This window comes from Gobio gobio (assembly GCF_949357685.1).
Source record: "Gobio gobio genome assembly, chromosome: 23".
NCBI classification, from domain to species: Eukaryota; Metazoa; Chordata; class Actinopteri; order Cypriniformes; family Gobionidae; genus Gobio; species Gobio gobio.
The window spans coordinates 19,227,118-19,246,429 of NC_137119.1; the positions used below are offsets into that span (position 1 = coordinate 19,227,118).

At 38.5% G+C, this 19,312-nt stretch overlaps 3 protein-coding genes across 7 annotated transcripts in view; all 3 read right to left on the bottom strand.

The window, feature by feature from the left end:
* Window positions 1–2,427, bottom strand: part of nphp3 (nephronophthisis 3) — a 37,883-nt gene extending 35,456 nt beyond the window's left edge. Inside the window, exons 1-2 of the mRNA XM_079806139.1 lie at window positions 2,141–2,427; window positions 1,055–1,433 (exon numbers count right to left, since the gene is read on the bottom strand). Coding sequence (XP_079662265.1) covers window positions 1,055–1,378 — 324 coding nt within the window. The 5' untranslated portion in view covers window positions 1,379–1,433; window positions 2,141–2,427. The remainder of the gene's footprint in view (window positions 1–1,054; window positions 1,434–2,140) is intronic.
* Window positions 2,428–5,566: 3,139 nt separating this feature from the next.
* On the bottom strand, window positions 5,567–9,836 carry LOC307119670 (uracil nucleotide/cysteinyl leukotriene receptor). Its single transcript, XM_079806089.1, has 2 exons — window positions 9,743–9,836; window positions 5,567–7,706 (listed from the first exon to the last, which is right to left on the bottom strand). Exon 2 carries the CDS (start codon window positions 7,674–7,676, stop codon window positions 6,732–6,734), a length of 945 nt encoding a protein of 314 aa, XP_079662215.1. The 5' UTR covers window positions 7,677–7,706; window positions 9,743–9,836; the 3' UTR covers window positions 5,567–6,731.
* Window positions 9,837–11,588: 1,752 nt separating this feature from the next.
* kiaa1217 (KIAA1217 ortholog) overlaps window positions 11,589–19,312 on the bottom strand; it is a 194,197-nt gene continuing 186,473 nt past the window's right edge. For 3 of the 5 annotated variants that reach the window (XM_079805500.1, XM_079805499.1, XM_079805502.1), the window contains 6 exons: window positions 19,081–19,233; window positions 18,299–18,403; window positions 16,908–16,982; window positions 16,462–16,560; window positions 14,261–14,398; window positions 11,589–13,298 (listed from right to left, as the gene is read on the bottom strand). In XM_079805500.1, the coding sequence (XP_079661626.1) occupies window positions 12,807–13,298; window positions 14,261–14,398; window positions 16,462–16,560; window positions 16,908–16,982; window positions 18,299–18,403; window positions 19,081–19,233 (1,062 nt within the window). In that variant the 3' untranslated portion in view covers window positions 11,589–12,806. Of the gene's footprint in view, window positions 13,299–14,260; window positions 14,399–14,940; window positions 16,561–16,907; window positions 16,983–18,298; window positions 18,404–19,080; window positions 19,234–19,312 lie in introns of all 5 variants that reach the window. The other 2 variants (XM_079805498.1, XM_079805501.1) reach the window with 2 other exon arrangements.

The following is a 19,312-nucleotide window of genomic DNA, read 5'->3' on the forward strand; positions in this document are numbered from 1 at the left end:
ACCAAAATGTTAGCAGCAGATCCTTTAAGTCCTGTAAGTTGCAAGGTGGGGCCTCCATGTTCAGCACATCCCACAGATGCTCGATTGGATTGAGATCTGGGGAATTTTGTGGCCAAGTCAACACCTCAAACTCGTGCTCCTCAAACCATTCCTGAACCATTTTTGCTTTGTGGCAGGGCGCATTATCCTGCAGAAAGAGGCCACAGCCACCTTCTTCCCAAAGTGCATCCTGGTGCCCTGTGTTCCCCAGGTAAGCGACGCACACACACCCGGCCATCTACCTGATGTAAAAGAAAACCTGATTCATCAGACCAGTCCACCTTCTTCCGTTGCTCCGAGGTCCAGTTCTGATGCTCACGTGCCCACTGTTGATGCTTTCTGGTGGTTGACAGGGGTCAGCATGGGCACCCTGACTGGTCTGCGGCTATGCAGCCCCATACGCAACAAACTGCGATGTACTGTGTATTCTGACTCCTTTCTATCAGAACCAATTTGAGCTACAGTAGCTTGTCTGTTTGATCGGATCACAAGGGCCACCCTTCCCTCCCCACTTGTATCAATGAGCCATGACGCTATCGCCGGTTCACCACTGTTCCTTCCTTGGACAACTTTTGATAGATACTGACCACTGCAGACCGGGAACACCCCACAAGAGCTGCAGTTTTGGAAATGCTCTGACCCAGTCGTCTAGCCATCACAATTTGGCCCTTGTCAAACTCGCTCAAATCCTTACGCTTACCCATTTTTCCTGCTTCTAACGCATTAACCTTTGGGGACAAAATGTTCACTTGCTGCCTAATATATCCCACCCACTAACAGGTGCCGTGATGAAGAGATAATCAGTGTTATTCACTTCACCTGTCAGTGTTATACCTGATTGGTGTATATAGATCAGTGATAGAAACAGTCAATGAACAGAAAAATGAACAGAAACAGTACGTGGCTAAGAATTTGGCATGTGTTTTAAACTAGATTTTTTATTTCTTTGCCCACCACTTTTATTTGTCATTGACCCACATGAAAAAATGTCAGATTATCTTATTCTCTCTCAAACCTGCAGCTCAGCACGCAGCCTCTTGTTCTCCTCATCCAGCTTGGCTTCTTTCTTCTGCATGGAGGCGATCTCATTGTTCTTGCTGACCCTGAAGATCTCGTAGTCTTTTCTGAGGCGCTCATACTCTGCCGCATACTCCAGTTCCACCGATCCGGTGGATTTAAAGCTGGCACCGATGACACGAGGCCCGCGACGGAAGGAGCTCCGCAGCAGACGTGCTTTTGGCTTCACCTCCACTGGTATCTCACATGCCTCCCCTCCCTCACCACCATACGCATCCTCAATCACCTCACCAGGGCTCACCAGAGAGGATGCCGTACCCATTGCAAACGAGATGCCTGTCAGCTAGAACCCTCTTCCAGAATGTACATTGCTAGTTCTGTTGGAAGAAGGAAACAGTGCTAACACTTTTAATCGTTAACTTTAAGTATAATTACGAAATTATATATCAAAACAGTAGAGCAGCAGGGTTGACAGGTCTTGTTTTGTTATGCTTTATTTAAGAAGATATGATGGCCCGGTTTCACAGACAGGGTTTAGATTAAGCCAGTATTAAGGCCTTACTGGTGTGCATCTTGAGACAAAACAATGACACTCCCATATTTTAAGATATTGCTTTGATAAAAGTTGCTATCAGTTAAAAAATATAAATAATGCATTAGTCTGGACTAAGTTTATGCATACATATTTCATATTACAGCAACTGGATATGTTTGGTCTCTGGTTTATGCACTATGCATTCATTTTTAAAACTCTTTTGTTGTCATAGCATTAGAAAACCCATAGTTCTTTCAGCAAGTTAACGTAATGGAAATATTTTCCAAGTACAGTGACACACTTAAAAAAAAGACATGTCATTCATTATACATACTCATAGTGTCTGTCTCAAAATAGAGATTATAATACGATGGAAACATTTATGAGACGTCGTGACGAAGTTATGCAAACAAGACAATATTTAACGATGTGAATTTCCCAATAGGTTAACACGCAGTTTACTACTTTTTCGCTACGCTGACATTAAGATCAATCACATGCTCGACTTTTATTGACTGCATATTTCAAAAAATAAAGCTTAAACATCACCTTAAAACTGCGGTCTTGAACCCTGCGGTCATCCTGGAGACGACAGGCGGGACGAACCCCAACAGAGTGAAGAAAAATACTCCACCCAGCCGAGAGGATGAAGGAGATCCAGGACGACAAAACTGATATCGATCTTAAGACCCGAAATGTATATCGACAAGTATCAGTATCGTGCTCATAAACTCTGATGGCATATCAGGCAAAAAGGTAAACAAATCATACAGATGCACACGTTTTTTCCCCACTGTCTTCCTGACAACCGCGTTACTAGGCACGCCTTCTTCTACGGGTCCACAATGTGACCAAAAAGTGAACCCGAAGCATTTTCGTTAAAGGGATAATTCACCATAATTTACTCAAATTCCAAACCTGTATGAATTTCTTTCTTCTGCTGAACACAAAACATGATATTTTTTTAAAACATGGGAAACCAAACACCAATTGACACCTGTGCAATTTTCATGCTGTCTAATCAGTATCTTGATATGCCACACCTGTGAGGTGGATGGATTATCTCGGCAAAGGAGAAGCTCACTAACACAGATTTGTGAACAATATTTGAGAGAAATAGGCTTTTTGTGTACATAGAAAAAGTCTTAGATCTTTGAGTTCAGCTCATGAAAAATGGGGGCAAAAACAAGTGTTGCGTTTGTTTCAGTGTACTTGAAGAGTTTTTCACATTCTTTACACCAAAAAATTACATACTGTCATTGCTAAAATATTAGCTTTGAAGCAGCTGTATTTTTATAAACCCACAAGTTACTAAATATCCAATGGCAACAGCTCACTTATGTATCCCCAAAAGTTCTGTCACTCTCCTGAGTTTAGTTTTAAGACTTGAAATGCATTTTAAAGGGGACTTGTTAGCCTATACCCCTTTTTACAATATGTAAAATCAGTCTCAGGTGTACCCATAATGTATCTATGAAGTTTCCGCTCAATATACCACACAGATCTTATTATATCATGTTGTAAATGCCCATTTTTGAGTGGAAGGAAAAGCATGCCATTTTCATGCATGTATCTTTAAATGCAAATGAGCTGCTGCACCTTATCCCTCTTTCCAGAAGAGGGCGGAGCCTGTACATCTCTGCCAAAAACTAAAACATCTGTTTGGTTTCGATTATCATCTCTATCGTGGTCACACTCACATAACATTGCAGTTAAAACCACATCAGTCTAAACTTCTGATATATGGGTTTCTGAGAGCACACACCTGAAGCACGCGAACTGAAAGCTGGATGTCAGACAGCTAGGGTTACCAACTTCTGGAAAAGGAAATAAGGTACAATCGTGGTTCTTTATAGGAAAATAAGGGACAGAATAAGGGACACTCAAAATATGTGTACTGTACCACACAGTGCATGTCATTTCAGTATCTGCAGTTAAGTGTGTATAAAGGTTCTTAGACAAACACATTTGGGTCATTCTGTGTCAAAATCAACCACATTTCAGAAACTGTCCCAGCTCATATTTTTGATTTAGTTAATTTTGTTTCTTTTTTTAAATATATATTTTCTTTTTTTATTATGCAAACAGACAAGTACAATATTTACAAAAGAGAAATTAGATGAAAATTACATAGACCAACAAAACATACATAAGGGCCAGTACGATTTGGGTATATGTGTGTGTGTGTGTGTGTGTGTGTGTGTGTGTGTGTGTGTGTGTGTGTGTGTGTGTGTGTGTGTGTGTGTGTGTGTGTGTGTGTGTGTGTGTGTGTGTGTGTGTAACTGTAAGTGTAACTGGGTGTGGGAGTGGAAATATATGAATAAAGGAGCATGTAGGGAAGTACAACAAACGTAACCAGAGTAAAAATAAAATAAAATAAAAAATAATAAATAATAATTTTAATCACAATAATAGTGATGAAGATATTAATAGTACCCCCCCTCCCCCCAAAAAAACATTGAAAAATGGGGTATGAGGAAGGTGACAACAGCAAAAGTAATAGCAATATTAATAATAATAGTAATAATAATAACAACAATAATAATAATGATAAATCAAATTAATAAGGAATGACAAATAGTAACAAGAACTGCAAGCAGTTGTACGGGGCCAAGTTGTACAGTATTTTTCACTTAAAATGTTGAACTAATGTTGTTGCAACCATGAATACATGAAAATGCATATTTTTTCAATTAAAGAGAACTAGATTAGTATATGGGTTGCTTTTGGTGCTTGAGACTTTATTGGTTATTTTGTGTTTCAATAATGATAATTATTCAAATTTTTACATAACAACAACAAACTACATTCCGTATGGCTTTCATATGGAACGCTTCATTGATGCCTTAAATACGGGACGATTCCGTATTATACGGAACGGTTGGCAACCCTACAGACAGCGGATTCCATGAGTATTAAACTAAATTCTCTTTCACGTCTTATTGCGCTTAAACTGTCACACACGCACATGCTTACGTCAAAAACACGCTACGTTCACATAAACACAGTCGGTTATGTCTGTGAACGTAAACAGCAAGTAAAGAAATCCCATGTGTATATTGGATCTGTGTATTAACAGTAGCATAATATACAGTACCTACTGCTATACACTCAAAAAAATAACTTTCAGTGTTGTTAGTTGCACTCAAATCATCCTTGTTCACATTACTTAAAAAACTCATGTAACTAAATTTACAAAATTTACTTAGATTTACTGAATTGTTTCTACTAAAAATTAGTATTGTCAGCTTTACTTAATAAGTTTGTTCGGTCAACTTAACATTGCTGAGTGAAACGAACAAATTGGGCAGTGGATCTGTAGTTCCCAGCATGCTTTGCAAGGGACTGCATTAGGAGAGTAAATTTAGGGATTAAAGTGTTATTTAATCTTTTTCAGTAAAGGGAAAGATGTTGTTAGTTTATGTTAGTGTTATGTGCAGTTATGTTGGACATTTAGAGGAGATTTTGTAATTTTGTGGTTATCATTATGCAAAAGAGTGGTGCCTGTGTTTAGTGTGTGGCCACGCATACGCTCAATTACTTTCTGTTCTCAATTAAGTTATTTTAGAATTTTATTTAGAAAAATATGCTGCTTGTTATATTTTATAGTTTTCCACTTACACTTGTAGAGCAAGTAGTTAATTTAATAAGGTTAATTAAATCAATAAATGTGATCACCTAACATAAACTTTTATAAATTTAACTTAACATTATTAAGTAAACTGCACATATAAACATTATGTAACAGTGACAAATTCAAACGGTTTTTATTTACTTAAAGAAATTTTGTCAGCTTTACTTGACTCTCTTTTGTTCATATAACTAAATTAAGCTATTTGTAAAAATGACTCAATATAGTTGTGTGGAACCACTTGACACTGCTTTTTTAAGTAAATTCAACAAATTATTTTTTTGAGTGTATATGCTGTTAAAGATAAATCAAACAACAAAATAAAAACAGAAAATCACTCACTGCTCTTGATTGAACTTTATTAGCTTTAATAAAAATACATTTCTTACTTGAATGCTGCAGTTAAATGCTCTGATGAGGAGATAAACATGGCGGACTGTGTACTGCTCATTAATTTCTATGCAAATAGGGCAGAATCCGTCAGCAGTCGTGGGCGGGGCCTGTGCAGTGTTACATCACATTGCATAGAAACTGCAGTGCAAATGGCTTGTTCTGAGATATTGCTTATGATTTAAGGGGATTAAAAAAGGAGTGGGTGGATTTTTACCATTAGGGTGGTTTTGTACACAAACTGTCAACACACATGTATATTCAAACACCATGTAAAAGTGAATTTTGCCTAACAGGTCCCCTTTAAACAACTAAGGCATTAATGTTAGTATACATTTTGATCATTTTATTTCTTATCTGGAAAGGAAAAACCTTTTTTGTTTGTGGTTTACAAATATTTCGCGACACATATTTTGTTTTTTTTAAAGCGTAAACACATTGGCAGCGCTGTTAATGCCATACAGAAGATGAAAGTGGTGTTTCAGTGTGCCTATATATGCGAATGAAATATTTAAGCCATAAAAAAGGATATCGAGCTGTCATTTTTTTAAAAAAAAGCAGAGAAGAGCCATCTTTTACTTTCCGCCTTTCCAAATTGGAAATAAAATGGTCAAAATGTACAAGGAACAATCAACCATGCAATTTTAAAATTCTAATACAATTATATAATAATGACATCAGAGAACCAAACAATGTGCAACAATTGTGTTTAAATATGTTTGTCAGGACATTGAAAGAAGTGAGATTTTGAAAGAATATTTTATTCAGATCTGAACATCTAAAAGTAGCTACATTCAAAAATGATATAGGATCAATTATAGATAAAATATTGATAAAATGCATAAAATATTATTAATAAAAATATTGATAAATTATATCAAATTAAATAAACACAAAGATAGCCTTGTCATATGTGTGTGTCATACGAGATACTGTCATCTTGTAATCTGGAAATGGGATGTACAATGGGATGGGAGGTTTCTGAATGATTGTGGTCATGAACCTCAACTATTACCAGACATACTTTTTCCACTTCTACTTTCACTTTAAAAATTTGTTTTACAGAAACTGTGTTTCGTTATGCCTTAACAGCTGACAAGATTTTGTGGCCTTTCTTGATCATGCGGTGGATTGCTCCTCGTTGACGTTTTTACCACAGAGCTGCAGAAGGGTCTGTTGGTAATTTCTAGCCAGAAAGAAGTACATGACAGGATCCAACACGCCACTCACGCATGTTAAAGCAGAGGTGATTCGATTTCCCAAATACAGCATTTGTCTTTTGGATTCTGACCTTGACATGTCATCATGCTGTATGATAAAGACAAATCGGTGGATATGATAGGGCACAAATGCAATCAAAAAGTTAACCACTGTAAGTACGATCATTCTCATTGCTTTACGCTGAGTAGGCGTCCTTTCTTGAAAAGTCATTTGCCTAACTTTCCAAAATATGAGAATGTAAGAAACACTCAGGGTGACCAGAGGTATCATGAATGCAATAGCAGTGGAGACCACCGCGCTGGTGGGATTGGAGGACTTCTCTATGTACAGATGTTCGCACACTGTAACATTCTGCCAATGTCTAGTCGCTGCGTTTTTGGAGAACAGGACAGGCACCATGGAAATGGTCGCCATGACCCACAGGACCGCACAGACCACTATGGCATTCTTGGTCTTTCTCAGATTCAGAGTTTTGTGTGGCAAGACGCAAGCCAACAGACGGTCTACACTAATGCAGGTCATAAAGTACATGCTACAGTAGAGGTTGACGAAGAACAGGAAACCCACCACGCGACAGGCCCCTTCACCAAGAGGCCAGTGACCATCTGACATGTGGTAGATCATTCGCATGGGGAGCACCAAGACATAAGACATGTCCGCTATCGCCAGATGCTTCAGAAACACTTTGGAAGGGGTGTTGTTGGTGTTGTTGTGGCAGAACACCCAAAGAGCCAAGGCATTGCTGGGGACTGAGAGGATGAAGATGACAACGTAGAAGGCTGCGAACAGGATGTTCTCCACATGAGAGCTGAGGTAAATCCCCTCCACAGTGTGATTTGACATATTGCAAGTCTATACTTTGTGAATGATCTGCTGTTTTGAGAACGGAAATAGTCAGAATAAGTATCAGACAGTTAGGTTTTAGCAATATTATTTCCCCCCCGGACAGCACACCAAATACACATTTAAATTTACTCTCCATAAATTATTTGTAAGTGTGAACTCGTGAACCTTAATGTTATGAAGCAACCAGAATACTTTTTGTGCACAAAAACAAAAATAACGTCTTTATTCAAACATTTCGTTCTAGTCTGTGTCAGACTCCTGCTGTTGACATTGTAAATAAGCAGAGGTGGACAGTAGTGAAGTATTTTTACTTTCTACTCAAGTATATGTATACTTTATCAGTGTTTTTCTTTGGAAAACTAAGAGCAATATCACACTTTTTACTGCACTACGTTTCATAAATATTATTTATTCTACCTTTAATACTTAATTACATTAAAAATGTATATTTTTTCTTACTTCTACTCAAGTAAAACTTTGAATTACTTTTACTAGAGTAAAAATAAGAAAGTACTACATTTTTAATTAAGTATTAAATTATATTCATTATGAAACATAAGCCGCAGGAACTTTCCCCAGGAACTAGGAACTTTGGGGTGGTACTCGGTGTGTTTCAACCGCAGGAACCAGGGTCTAAATGAAGTTCCGGGTAAATATTTCCCCCTCCAAATGGCCCTGATCCCGGGGTAGTACTTTTTCAAAGTTCGGGAACTTTCGGGGGTGGGACTTGGGTGCTGAACATGCTGATTGGTTGAGCTCACGCAGTATGTTATTTCAACGGGCATTTTTAAAAATCTTTTGTGAGGTTCGTTCGTTCTGCGTTCAGTAAATATCAGTCTTGCTCTTTCTGTCTGATGGCGCGCGTTCGTCTCAGCCATCTCACGGTCAACGTCCGTAATAGCTGATAATAACATACGTTGTCTTATTTTAAATCTAGCTTTACGAGCTTTCAGAATACGCTTTAGTATCAGTGCTCGTCTCTTTTCCACCGTTTTGTTAATGACCTCTTTATTAAAACAATACATAACTACCAAAAGCAGCGCTGCTTGCATCTCCTCGTTATTGATGCAGACAGTGTCGCGCAAAAATTATTACTGTCCGTCTCTGACTGGGAGGAGCAGCCGCGCGCAGTCCTACATCACCGGACTAATTTGCCTAATCTTCCCCGTACTTTAGACCGCAGTGGAAACGCAGACAGTAGCAGATCTGGGGGGAAAAAAGTTCCTGTAAAAAAAGTTCCTGATACAAATTGTTCCGGGTAATTTCGGTGGAAACGGGGTATAGTGCAGTAAAAAGTACAATATTGTGCTTTGGAATGTTGTGAAGTAAAAGTTTTCCAAAGAAAAACACTGATAAAGTACAGACACTTGAAAAATGGACTTGAGCAGAGTAAAAATACTTCACTACTGTCCGCCTCTGGTAAATAGTGCAGCGCTTTCGAGTTCTACAGCAGCTGATGCTGTTCATGTGAGCACGTGTGATGATGACGCAGGACGTAAACTACGTAGGAGACTGAATAAAGTTGTTATTTTTGTTTGTTTTTGCCTACAAAAAGTATTCTCGTTGCTTCATAAAATTAAGGTTGAACACATCAACTATTTTAACAATGTCTTTCCTACCTTTTTGAGCCTTGAAAGTGTTAATTGCTGTCTATGAAAACTCTCGGTTTTCATCAAAAATATCTTAATTTGTGTTCCGAAGATGAACGAAGGTCTTACGGCTTTGGAACGACATGAGGGTGAGTAATGACAGAATTTTCATTTTTTGGGTGAACTATCCCTTTAAAAGATCCATTATATATATAAGATCCATTATATATACATATTATATAACTTATAAATCTACGATAATACTGCATTATTATTATTATTATTTTAAAACAGCCTAAATAGCAAGATACAACAATATCTCAGAGCATTTTTGAGTAATAAGGTTTGTGCATACATATATATAAATTGGAAATAACATACACTGAACTTCAAGTCAACAAATATTCAGTAAGGTAAATGTTAAAATCAATAATTATAATAATAATAAAAAAAAGTAAATGTCAAAGTACTTACTAGAAGGTTTAGAGACTTCCTCAGCAGCCAGCACATAATGATAAACACCTCGTTTGGCAATTGACTAACTCGGCTGAATGTTGTCTGCATGTGCTCATATCTGTTTCCTCATTTAGTCAAATAGGCTTTGACTTCTCGTAGGAGGTATCACACAAAAAAATGACATGCACAGACGTGAACTCCTTTAAAATAGAATCAGCCCTTTTAGAAAATCCCCATTAACACACATCACCCTCTACTGGTCTCTTTACCTGCTGTAGCCTATGTGATGATTGTAACTTCATAACTTACACTTCATAAGACAAACCTGGCATAGTTCACATTTACAGTAAAGTTGAATTTATGTGTGTGTAAAAAAAAGCTACAGTAGTTTGGACATGCCTACAGTATACACTCACCAAAAGGATTATTAGGATCACCATACTAATACTGTGTTTGACCACCTTTCGCCTTCAGAACTGCCTTAATTCTACGTGGCATTGATTCAACAAGGTGCTGAAAGCATACTTTAGAAATGTTGGCCCATATGATAGGATAGCATCTTGCAGTTGATGGAGATTTGTGGGATGCACATCCAGGGCACAAAGCTCCCGTTCCATCACATCCCAAAGATGCTCTATTGGGTTGAGATCTGGTGACTATGGGGGCCATTTTAGTACAGTGAACTCATTGTCATGTTCAAGAAACCAATTTGAAATGATTGGAGCTTTGTGACATGGTGCATTATCCTGCTGGAAGTAGCCATCAGAGGATGGGTACATGGTGGTCATAAAGGGATGGACATGGTCAGAAACAATGCTCAGGTAGGCCGTGGCATTTAAATGATGCCTAATTGGCACTAAGGGGCCTAAAGTGTGCCAAGAAAACATCCCCCACACCATTACACCACCAACACCAGCCTACACAGTGGTAACAAGGCATGATGGATCCATGTTCTCATTCTGTTTAGGCCAAATTCTGACTCTACCATCTGAATGTTTCAACAGAAATCGAGACTCATCAGACCAGGCAACATTTTTCCAGTCTTCAACTGTCCAATTTTGGTGAGCTCGTGCAAATTGTAGCCTCTTTTTCCTATTTGTAGTGGAGATGAGTGGTACCCGGTGGGGTCTTCTGCTGTTGTAGCCCATCCGCCTCAAGGTTGTGCGTCTTGTGGCCTCACAAATGCTTTGTTGCATACCTCGGTTGTAACGAGTCAAAGTTGCTCTTCTATCAGCTTGAATCAGTCGGCCCATTCTCTTCTGACCTCTAGCATCAACAAGGCATATTCGCCTACAGGACTGCCGCATACTGGATGTTTTTCCCTTTTCACACCATTCTTTGTAAACCCTAGAAATGGTTGTGCGTGAAAATCCCAGTAACTGAGCAGATTGTGAAATACTCAGACCGGCCCGTCTGGCACCAACAACCATGCCACGCTCAAAATTGCTTAAATCACCTTTCTTTCCCATTCTGACATTCAGTTTGGAGTTCAGGAGATTGTCTTGACCAGGACCACACCCCTAAATGCATTGAAGCAACTGCCATGTGATTGGTTGATTAGATAATTGCATTAATGAGAAATTGAACAGGTGTTCCTAATAATCGTTTAGGTGAGTGTATGTACTAAACATTATAACAGTAATGTCATTGTAACTATAAATGAACACAAATGGAAGCATTAGGATTTTACAGATATTTAAAACAAATCATTTGTGCAATATTTCTGCACACATTACATCCATTCAGTGAAATGTGTCCAAATGTACAGTTCACAACATGTGTACTTTACAAGAATGTCACTAGAATGTCATTACTATGAAAGGGTAAAAGACAATATATGTGATAAAAAAACCCAAGTCACCTGAACTATGTCAAAATGTTTAATAGAAGGAAGTTCTGTTCTGAAGTGGAGAAACCATAGCCGAGAGGCCATGTAAACGACAAGCATGCAGAACTTTATTGTTTTAATACCTACACTCTTTTGCACAGATTGTTTCTGCAATTAAAGCTATACAAAACCAAAGAAAACATATTTATTTACAAAATCTGTCTGTGCAAGCATGATTTTCTTCTATTACATTCTCTCGCTCTACAATTTTGTATAGGCATGCATAGAAATAAACTTTGGTACAATATGTTAACAAAACTAAAGACAATCTCTGAAATAGAGATGTTACAGTATATACATGTGAAGTAGAGAGCAATTTTATCAATCACTACAATTTTTAGTTTACATTTAGACATCAACACTCATTAATTTAAGAGCCATAGACTGCATGGGTAAATCAAGGATTTTTTGACATGGGTAGGTTAAGCCAGGTATAACCTATCCTAAATGTACAATAGTGTCTAACACAGTATGTATAGTCATTTGTAAGGATGTAAATTACAAACTTTGGCAAGTAGGCACAACTACTGAATAGACAGACAACTGTTCATTGAAAAACTGTTGTCAATTTATAACAATAAATCTTAAAGACATTGGCAGTGCATGTAAGAAAGACAAAAAAGAACTGACAATGTTTGAAATTTTGTGTTAATGGTTAGTATACTTACAGTACTTTATCACTTATTATGGCTACAACCAATGTCTGTCAATTTATTTAAAAATGCAAAATGCAAATAATCTACAATCATTTAGAGAATGCTAATAACCAAAACATTGTTTACATAATTTTTATTACGTTAACTTTAATACTTAGTATTAGCCTCTCTTCAACTTGTATGAAAAATAAATATTCTTTTCAAATGAAGTGCTCTGTAAAATCCTTGATCAAGAGCCTGCTCTCTGCAATTAAACTTTTTACTTTTTAAAATAAAACTTCTTTTTACATGTTTATGATTAGCAGAGATTCAAGTTTAAAACACTGAATAATGGAGGATGGCCATTCAATTGAACATAGAAAATAATAACATGCAATAGCCAAAGTCATGCCAGAACAAAGTTCACTTTGATGTAACAATATTATCTGTTCAGACAAATAAAATCACAAAAACAACTCAAAAAGTGAATCGAAAGTAAATCAGGAGTGACTCCACCTCATTAAGAGATAAACAAATGGTTGCAAAGCAGCAAAGCAATTTACGCAGCATCCTTAGCCACAGTTACTGTTGGGATAGCTGATTTACCGGCACTCCCATTGTGCGGCCGACTGTAGCTGGTGAAGCTGGGTGTGTGAATGGTACGGATACTCTTCGCACTCTGACTCAACATAGTCGGGGACAAAGGGGAGTGGGAACAGGAAGAGGAAGAAGAGGTGGAAGGTCGACCATTTTGTGTCTGCATGGGAATAGAGAGGCCTTTAGTGCTGTGAGTGGGAGGGGCAAATTTTAAAGAACCATTAGAAAGGGAGGGGATATGAGATGAGGGGGTGGAACTGGATCGAGGAGGAGGGATAGAAGATTTGCTAGCGGGAAGGGAGGAAGATAAAGGAGAAGAATTAACAATATTAGTAGAATCAGACTGGGACAAGCCTTTTCCCGTACTAGAGGGAAAAGCAGGAATTTTAGAAGCAGGCACAGTAGGAGAAGTGGATTTGGGATCTCCTCCAGATCTTTTAGCACTTCCATTAGCCTGCGAACAAAGATGCCAAAACACACTGATTGTCAACAAAGGGATCTTGACTAAAATACGCAAAATTTCTAAGCATATTTAAAATCATACTACTGGGATCTACAGTTAATCACAACAGATTATCAAAGACACAGAAGCTACATATGTAAATGAAAGTACTAAAGGCACACACACTGGCACTGTCTACAAGGTGAGAAAACAGCAAAATATCACTTTAAGTAGACTGTCAGATGGAAAGGAGAGGGAAGATGAAAGATGGTAGGATTATGAGTTTTAGAGTGAGTAATGCGCAGTGTAAATGCAACCAACCAGTACTCAAGACCATAAGAGACTCCAGGAGGAATAGAGGAGGTACAATTTGGAAAGGCATCCATGGGATAAATGGGACAGAGTGGATCTGTGGACCGTGGACCGTGGGCAGTGGGGCCAGGGTTTGGGGATTCCTCCGAGAGGTAAACAGGGAAAGGGTCCAAACATGGGTTAAGTAGAGAAGCATCCTGACTTGCAGGGGAATTGTCACAGGCATTGGAGTGTGTAAGGGTTAGATGTCAGTGTTTTTAGTTAAAGAGACCCTAGTCTAAGCATCCAACGTGTTAGGTAAGCAGTGGCTGTAGTGTTTTTATATCTTTCTTTCACTATTGTAAAATTAGTTTGTCTTCTAAAGCAACCAAAGCCACAAGCAAAGCAAACATGCAGAAGCATTTGATTGTATTAGGAGATAACAGTCATTTGCCTTCGGTCACAGCCATTCAAAAAATGTAGCAGAAGAAAACGTCAACAGTTCAAAGACAGCTTTCAGCACTGGGCCTTTCGCCAAAGAACAGTTTGTTTGGTCTCATCAGGTTCTTTGTTAGTTCCTTTCCTTCTCAATATATACCCTGCAAGAACTAACTTTCCTCTCTAGTCTATGCCTAGGTGTGTGCATCTTTCTGACTGGACGAGTTGTCCTATAATAAGACTACCTGGCGAAATTGCCTCTGAGAGTCCTGTAGCTTTTGCGGTTTTGTTGCCCTCTCTTTGTCTGAGGTGCCTGGTTGCTGCCGCGCCTTGGCAGAAACAGGCACCGGCATCCGACTAGTAGGTGAGACCACGCTGGCATTCTGCAAAAAAAGATTTAAACCAAACAAAAGAGAAAAGGGATAAAAAGAAAGAAACAAAAAATGAGAGCCATATTTCACCGGGGTTTTAAACTAAATCACAGCAAGACAACGCTTGCACAACACATCTGTGGACACTGTAGAGTATGTATACCAGAATAGAAGTGAGGAGGCATGCAAACCAGCCCAGAATACCAACAAAGTTTCTTTGAGGACTGCCTTAGAACCCACAAAAAGGAACCAGAAACAATGTGAGACTGTGGTTCTAAGACTATGAAAGTTGTTTGCTACTTTAACCCAAGATTAGAGCACCATCAGTGAACATAAAAAGGCCTATCCATGAAACACTACGCCAGAAATAAACAAACCATATTTATAAAAAATATGTGAAGGTGTTAAAAAGTTCAGATCCCAGAGTTGGTAGCCTCCACCACAGGAGAAGCTAAGGATCTGTAGAAGTCACCGGATAGAATTGAACTGTTATGAGCAAGAGGAGAGGGACAGATCCATAGTCTTTGTTAAGGTAGTAGGAGCTAAAGAGAGACCTGCTGGGTGGGAACTGGTGTGACTGAGACCCCTGTAGTTGGTATGATGGCAGGCCGAGGAAGGAGCTGTGGTTTGGTCTTTTTTCGGAGGCCAGGACCTTTACCGGCAGAAGTTGGCCTAGGAACTAAGGTTTTGGGAGAAAGTCCTTTCTCTGAGTGCCCTGAACTCTCTCCAAACTTGTTGTCCTGAGTTTCAGGGTTCACCAAGCTTTCTGGGTCTTCCGGAGACTTCGGGCCCATTTCGCAAATTGTGCTTTCGAGCTGCTTTATTGTTTGCTCTAAACTGTCAAGGGTTTTGTAGGTACTCTTACGAATCTGGTCAGTTCGTCCAATAGGTTCCTGTGGATTTGATTTTGAGGACTCTGTTTTTGAGCAAGCAATTTCAAACCTCTTGGTCTCTTTTTGTTGTCTGACAGTTCCGTCTGGTTCTTCCTCATCCTCATAGACGACAACCTGCAAAGTTTTTTTGCCCGTTTTACTTCCAGCGCGAATGGCTTGTGTTAACGCTGCAAACTGTTTCTTGGGGAACTTAAACTTGAACTTCTTCTTTCCATCTTGCTTTGCATCACTGTTTACATCTACTAATGCCCCTCCCTCAGATAAAGATGAGGAGTTCATGACTTGACCATCTGCAGAAGAATGTGAACCAGTAACTTTTTCAGAATCTCTACCATCTCCATTCGGTTTGACCTGCGCTCCTCTAGTCAATTCTTCTTCCTCGGTTTCCTCATTCTCCTCATCTATTCTTTCTTCTGCAAGCATACGCTCTAGCTCCTCCTCGCATTCAAAGACGGTAGAGAGGCGTTTGTAAGCTGAGTGGATGTCCATTGGCTCATCAAATATGATAATAACGGGCTTTTTACTGGAGTTGACAGCACCAGGGGGACCATTGGTATTGGCATTACCTCCTGATGCTGAGCCACTGTCAGATGCACTTGGTCGTTTGCTGCCAACAGTTACCGTCTGCACACTACCTTTCTTGGCATCGACCAGCTGATGGTACTCTCCAGTGGAGAGGGCTTGTACCTTGGTGTTCGTGATCATGAAGGCAAAGTTATCAGGAGGAGGCGGAGGTGGCTCTTCTCCTGGCAGATCAGGACTGAGAAAGGCCTCATCATTTTCCTCCATTTCCTCAAATTTCTTTTCCTTCGCCTTGGATGAACCAAACAGAAGCTTCTGATTTGCTAAATCCGGCCCAACTGGAATTGCTTTAGAAAGAATGTGTTCGGTGTCTCCAAAGGAGACTGGTGAGCAAATTGCTGTTGGAGACTCTATCCTCTCCTCTATGCTAACCTGCACTTGAGCAGCCTTAACCACATGAACTTTCCCTTCGGTTGGGCTGCCTGGAACTTCTTCCAATGGAGAGGGTGGATTTGAATTCAACGAGGCTGAACGAAACAGCTGATTTTGGTGCAGAGAGCTAGAAGAGCTGGCTGGGCTGCTACTTTTGAGGGCACCAAATTTGTTAGTCGATACCTGCAGCTGGCTTTGAGATTGGTCAGAAGCATTGACATGTGACACCTGTGATGGGGGAGACTGTGATGCATCTCTACGCTCTGTTGATTCCTCTGACACTGATGAAGTCCCCTTGGAGATTTGAGCTGTGACATAGTAGATGACCTTAAAAGGTCAAATGTCAGAGAAAAAAAAAAGAAATTTCCATTAGTTAAGTTTGTTATGAATCCTATCTGGAATTAATGATATACTCTACAATTGGTTTGGCCATTACTGGGGCTTCATGAGGTTTCACAGAACACTATTGCAGGGACACACCCTTTGGAGTAACCTGAGAGGGAAGCTAATCACTATTTTGGTAATAGGGGATCTATTATGTAATGACTGATTGTCACTAAGACTTTTTTCAGAGCTCATACTATCATTGCATGATCTTATCATACATTTCTTGTAGGAGTTTACAATAAGTCTATGACAAGTATGCCATTATGATAATAAACACTGCCGCTCACCCCAGGACTCTGACGAATTGTATTGTTGCCATTCTCGTCTGTGTCAGGATTCTTGTCATCTCTGTTTTCTGTATTCTGTGGTTTGTGGGGAACAACATCACTTCACAAAGAAACAATCTCAGTCTACAAGCTATTCTAAGACCACTGAAGAACTTTAGGCTGCTTTTGACGAAACACGTTCTTGGATCATACATTCTATTATATCAAAAATGTCTAACCGTAATGATTCCAATAATATGTTACAACTGGAAATACAGACCATTTCTCTTCTCTATATTAATGTTAGACATATTTTTTAAATATGCAATGCATTGGATTAATAATTTAATAACAGATCATAATTTGGAGCTAGACCTAAGGCATTTGTTAACTAATCTGAATAAGCAGCCCAAAATTGAAATTTACGAAAACAATGAAAACTTAATTTTAGAGTTGTAATACATGTACCAACACTGTTTCCAACTTTTCCCAAAACTTTTCCCCCCCAAATAAAGTATGCTGAATACAATTTTGAGATTAAAAGGTTGTATTTCAGTAATGTCACCTTTAAATAAGACTGCACCATTTTTAAAGGTGAGAAAATACTGTCTGTGAAGAGGTGCAACGAAGGTAAAGAGAGAAAAAGTGAGATTGAAAATCCATCAAATAAGTAAGGAGGCGTATAGTAGCAGGCATGCAGCAAAGTGAGAAGATCAAAGAACAAATTCTGAACTCCAGACTGCTAGCTGAAAGTATCCTCTAAAATCCTCACGAATAAACCAAGTCTAAGCTACATTCTACAGATGCATATGGTTTGGACCCTTTCTAAAGAGAAAACTAGTTGGCCACTTAAAAGTAGGTCCTGATAATTTCCCATAAATCTGCTAAATAACATTTTGGCCAGGACAATTTGTTAATGTTAGACCTCATTAGATAACTCAAGCTGCACGAGTACATTATAAATGATAATGTTTAAAAAACATGAAGCTTTTGGATATTGAGTTGTGTACTGAGATCACATACCTTTTACAATGAATGTAAAAAAAAAGAAAGAAAAGAAAACACACACACACAACACCCTTTGACAGCAGAGCGTCGAAAATCTAGTTTATTGATTGGATGACTCAGAGCACACAAAGCCAATCATTTTTGTTTCCCCTTTTGGCTCAAACTACATCACTACAATCAGCACAGGTCATGAGTTCAGTTGAAATAAAAGGAAAGGAACAGAATTTAAACTTAAAGAACAGTGAGAACATTTTTGGTGTCAGATACCCATCACAAGAGTGTACAGAGGATGTTAGCAAAGGGTAAGAAAGCCAAACAAGCATTGTAAAGAACAGCCATCAGGGACAAGCGGCTGGTACAGGCAGGCAGTTGGAGGGTCTACTAAAGGACATCATATCCTTTACCTTCTTATCTTTAAGGGTCAGTAAGACCCCAGGTCTTAGCTCTCTGATCTGTGGCTCTACCAAACCCTTGAGCCCTACCTCCTTAATAGAGCACTTCTGGAAAACCTGAGAAGAAGAATTTGTGAGGAAGGGGGTTAAAGGTAAAAATCTGCCTATTATTAAATTGGCCAAACCTGTTCAAGATTACTGTACAATTGAATGGAAATTATCTACAGTGGGTTTTATCTAATTATTATCTGCCTGTATATATATATATATATATATATATATATATATATATATATATATATATATATATATATATATATATATATATATATATATATAATTAAAAAAATACATTTCTTTTTAATTAGACATAATTTAAATATATGTTTAATTGTACTATATTTTTTATATATTTGTTTACATTCTGATTACATTACCATGCACTTTCTATTCTATTAAAATGTATGTCTACTAATAATGGAAATTATTCTGTCTATGCAAACAATGGTGTATATATATTTTTAGGTTGTGTATCTACAGAATTGTGGGGAACAGAAGCGAGTCTAGTGCAAGGAAATGAAACTGCCACCGAATGAGCCACAGGGCACACACCAAAGCATCTTAACACCCACACCAAGCAATTTCACACCCAAGACATTTTAAAATCGAAACACTTATTATTAGTCGGTGAGCATGTACATGTATTAATGTTTATAAACAATAATGACATTATGTTATGCTTGCTGCAGGTCTGTGCATCTGTATGTATGTTTGAGTTTCTGCGTGTATCTCACCTGTAGCTCTGCCATAATCTTGTCTCCCTCATCCTCTTCCTCAGTGATAGCCGAAGCAGCGATAGGTGGAGGAGTGATGGGTTTGCACTTCGCCTCTGGAGGGGTCTTTGGTTCAGACTGAGACGCTGTATTGTTGGACTCCTCTTCACCCTCCTACAAAGAATTTCAACAAATGATATTAATAATTTTTTAAAATATAATCAACATTTTATTTAATTATATTTATATATGA